The sequence below is a fragment of the Notothenia coriiceps genome, unplaced genomic scaffold (genome assembly GCF_000735185.1).
Source record: "Notothenia coriiceps isolate Sejong01 unplaced genomic scaffold, NC01 NC01_scaffold00002397, whole genome shotgun sequence".
Classification (NCBI taxonomy): domain Eukaryota; kingdom Metazoa; phylum Chordata; class Actinopteri; order Perciformes; family Nototheniidae; genus Notothenia; species Notothenia coriiceps.
In genome coordinates, this window is record NW_011335098.1 from 198,049 (window position 1) to 202,652 (window position 4,604).

At 42.2% G+C, this 4,604-nt stretch overlaps 1 protein-coding gene across 1 annotated transcript in view; it reads right to left on the reverse strand.

Annotated features, from left to right (window-relative positions):
• The window catches only part of LOC104967405 (disks large homolog 5-like), a 25,743-nt gene that overhangs the window by 1,567 nt on the left and 19,572 nt on the right, over window positions 1-4,604 (reverse strand). Inside the window, 7 exon segments of the mRNA XM_010796845.1 lie at window positions 1,293-1,402; window positions 1,661-1,788; window positions 1,985-2,128; window positions 2,435-2,631; window positions 2,808-2,978; window positions 3,167-3,315; window positions 3,880-4,072. Of these exon segments, the coding sequence (XP_010795147.1) occupies window positions 1,293-1,402; window positions 1,661-1,788; window positions 1,985-2,128; window positions 2,435-2,631; window positions 2,808-2,978; window positions 3,167-3,315; window positions 3,880-4,072 (1,092 nt within the window).

A 4,604-nucleotide genomic window follows, 5' to 3' on the forward strand; every position in this document is an offset into this window, starting at 1 on the left:
CATACAAAAGCCTGAGTTCTGTCAGTCTCTGCAGCAGGCAGGCAGTGGGAGGTGTGTCTGTGTGTCTCTGTGTCTGTGTGTCTGTGTGTCTGTGTGTCTCTGTGTCTCTGTGTCTNTGACCGAAGCTAGAAACCCACTCCCATCTCTCCCGGGCGCTCAGTGTTCATCAACATATTGGTCTGCCGGTGCCTCCCAGAGGATAAAAACACATACAAAAGCCTGAGTTCTGTCAGTCTCTGCAGCAGGCAGGCAGTGGGAGGTGTGTCTGTGTGTCTCTGTGTCTCTGTGTCTCTGTGTCTCTGTGTCTCTGTGTCTCTGTGTCTCTGTGTCTCTGTGTCTCTGTGTCTGTGTGTCTGTGTGTCCGTGTGTCCGTGTGTCTGTTACGGGCGGGGGAGGAGAGTGTTTTAGCCGCCCACGCCACAGAGCGGAGCCACAGGACCTGTGAGCTCTCCCTGGACAGCTGGCACTCAGCTGATGACAACGAAAGCTTAGCAGGAATCAATCTCCACCATGTTCGCCCGCTGCACCACCGTGGGTGTGTACACGTGTGGCAGAGGAAGCCTGTTTCTGCCAGACCTGAATGCATCTTTATTTGTGTGTGTTTGCATGTGTATGAAGTACCGTGAAGAGGGTTCAGGAGATTTAATCTTGCCATGCGATTACAAATGAAAAAAGCAGAGGGGATCTTTGAAATATCACAATCATCCTATCAAAACTTCAGCGGGCTGTGGGATCTGAACTAATGACACTGTGATTAAATCAGATTGATCAATTAGCTTGTGTTGCATCTGCAGGATAAGATTATGAAAGCAAGAGGACCACTGCTGAGTTACATTTCCTGAGTTTCTGTAAAGATAGACAATTAAGTAATAACTTGCAACCACATGAGACATCAGGTTTTTTTATAGAAAAAAAAGCTTTATCATTCTAAGAAACAGTCTTGTACGTAAACATTTTGATGATAAAGAATGTTGGAGAGTCGACATTAATCTAAAAAAAAAAAGTAATTGAATTAGATGCTACTGACACTCGTATATGTTCATGTGAATTCATATTTTGATATCATATAAAGCCTGAATTTCTATAAAATCCCATTTCCAAACTAAATATTCTCATAAATAGCCTCCAGGAAAATGATTCTCTCAGTGTGTCGTTGAAGGATCTGAACTTTAAACTGGAAACGGGTAAACAGCAGAAGCATCAAAGCAAAGGCACGCTTGACGTGTCTCAGAACAAGAAAGCCAAAAGCAACGGAAAGAAACATGAATATATAGAATCAAGGGATTACTCACTTTATCTGCTTGGCATTTTTGTAGCGAATGAATATGACGATTGGGTAGATGTGAACGCTGTGAAGACGCTCGATGGCATGAGGGACAATGTCAAGTAAACAGTGACAGTCCTATGAGAGAGAAAATGAAAGCAAAAAACTGCATGAGAAATGGGGGGGGGTGAATCTCTTTCTTAACAAGGGTTTCTTATATAAAGTAACATCCAACATTAGGTTGCACTTTTATTCATCAAAGTTCATTTGGACTAATCAAAAACCATTGTGGACAAATAAATCTGAATATTGAAGTGCACATTTAGATTGACACACACTAAGCTTCTATCTGCAGCCTATAGTTTGAAGACAGCAGCATTGATTTGATGAATGTACCTTCTCTGTTATCTCTTTTATTGATGCTACAGTTGTCACATCGAAATGGCCACTCCTCCGTTTGTAGTCGATGAAAACACAATCCTTTACTCCGCGCTCTATCGCCTGCTGAGATGCCTTCATGATCTCTGGAAGTGGAGAAAAATCAAATAGAAAAAAGGGAATATTTCACTCCGGTTTGTTCGTACCTTACATCAATTTAATCATATTTACATGTTCTAAAAGTAGCAGTGAAATCCCACTCTGCAGATCATCGATGATATAAACCAGATGAAAACCCAAAATCCTTCATGAATAAATAAACTCTAATAACAGATTACCCACCAGGCAGACAGCGACAGAACTGAGCAGGAGCCTCCTTCACCAACATGTCCTTACTGGACTCCACTAACGGACCCAGGATCAGCACGGGTCTGGGGAAAGAGCACTCCACCCTCTGAACCCGCTGGTACATCAGGCTCACTCCATCTGGGCAGGATACAAAACAATTCATTACAAAATACACAAGACTGCATAGAGATACAGCTGCCATTGTTATGATCTCAGCTACACATGTATGTACCTTGGGAAATGTTTTGTTAACCCAGCATGCTTTTTAATAAACGTTCATATCTGAGAACTACATTATACTATACATACATTATATTTTTGAAAAGTCATGGTATACTAGGTCGAAATCGTAGTATCCAGAAAATATTTGAATAGCATTCCGCTTCCAGGTCAGTCTGTCTGGTCCAAAGCCTCACTTTGAAACTACTTTAAGTGATTTCTAACCTTCTGTGATGGGTAAAGAATCTGTGCTTATTGCGTCCAGAACCATCAGCTCCTTCCCGTCCTTGGATCCGCTGCGTTTGTGCTTCAGCCTGCGGCGGAAGAAGGATCTCCGTGCCGCGGCCGACAGAGACTTGTTGGTGCCGTTATCGTCTTTCAGATCGGCCATGCCGTGCCTCTTGTAGAAATCCTGGTCCATCCTTATTGAGATATAGAAGCACATTTAACTCAACTGCAGTCATGACCGTAACGCGTGGTGAACAAAGTGCTCATTGACATAACAACGAAGGATCAGAAAACTCGAAATTCCAGTTTAGAAAGTAGTATTAAATTAACTCTAATGATATAAGAAAAGTAAATCAAAGGCTGGACTTACATGTATTTACTCGGGATCTGCCCCTTTACGAGCTTCTGTGCATTTTCGTCCAGTTGCCAGGCCATCCAGTATCCAAAATTACCATTTGGTAGCGTATCTTCAACATAGAGGATGTCATCTTTCTTAAAGCTCAGTTCCTGCTCGGCCTCTGCCACCCTCTCATAAAGTGCTCTGACGAGAGATGAACAACGAAGCAGTTATGGTGAATACATTTGTCTGAGCTTTGAACAAAGACATAAGAGATTGAGAGACAATTTCACAGAAGATTTTGAACAGAGAATAGCTTACACGATTTTGCCCTTATGTCTGAAACTTGATTTGCTCCAAGTTTGAATTGACTGATCAAAAGTGGTTTTTACCTTGTGAAAAATCCATCTCCCGGGGCCTCTTTGATCGCAGAGAGGTTGTCCACACAGTTCTGGACCTTGAACGTGATTGTTTCAGCTGGTTTTAACATTTCCAGGTAAGCCTCCTCTTTAGTTTTGTTCTTCATGCTGATGCCATTGTACTGTTTGAAAACATCAATTATATAATTCACAAAAAGAACACTGCACTAGGCTGCCAACTCAGAATGACTCATCATTTTCAGTAAAAAGCAATACAAACAATGCACCGGAACATTTATGGAATATAATACCTCACACACATCTGCTAAACATAGGAGGAGATCTTCAACTTGAAAAGCATAACTGTAGAGTGCTTTTGTCAGGTCACAGTGAATCCTGTCATCATTTCAAGGTCTGGCATTGAAGTAGTTACTTTGGTTGAAACTATGAGTAGCTAGGTAGAAAGCCCCCCAGAATGTGGACGCAAATAGGAAAAATTAAGCTTCTTTGTTTTCACTGAAAAGGATTCACTTTTCACTCATGTGTGTTGTGAAAGTGATTGGCTTGGCAATAGCACAAGCAAATAAACAAAAAACAAACAAGAGGGTGTACTCATTCAGTGAGACCGTGGACTGTGAGGTTTTCAAATTTCTAGGTGTGTCATTGGAAGCCTGTTCTGTCCTGTGAATCATTTTTACTGTGCACATGACTTCCTTAATTAATTAAAGTGATTTCATTGCAAGTACCTCGAGTATCAAGTCTCCAGGCAGCAGGCCATCAGGACACTTGGCAGGGCTGTCATCATCCAGACTCTCCACAAAGACGCCGTAAAGGTTTCCTCCACAGACCTGAACTCCCATCTCCACCTGGATCCTCTTCAGCCTCACCAGCCGAGGCTCGGCAGCCCGCCGCGTACCGGAACCAGGAAGCCTGAAGAAAAAACGTTCAGTCAGTCAAGTTTTGAATTATTATTTTGTTCACCCTAACACCACCACAATTTCTGGGCTGCACGATATTGAAAAAAACTCACATTGCGATATTTTCTTCCTCGGCGATATATATATATATATTGCGTTTTTTTAACTATATTTAACTGGATGAAGGATTTTAGTCACGGACGTCTGGATCTTAACTGGTTGACTCATCATACCTTAAGTCATGATCCAACATGTCATGATAATGCATGTTGCTTACCCTTAAATAAGGGGTTTCATCTGTGAATGAAGACGAGAAGAACCTTTTTGTATCCAAAATAGTTCCAGATGGCAGATGTTGCTTTTCTTTTTGGAAGTACATCTTCATTCTCGCCGGTATTGTCCTCCTGTGCCTTGCTAATGTTTTGATGGTCTGCAAACTAGCGGGGCGGGGCCTGCTATGGTCTGATCAAGAATGATTGTGATTGGTAGTTTGCTGTGCATGCAGAGCCTGCATGTCACTCACTCAAGTACCTCTGACATGAGAGCCGCGCTAC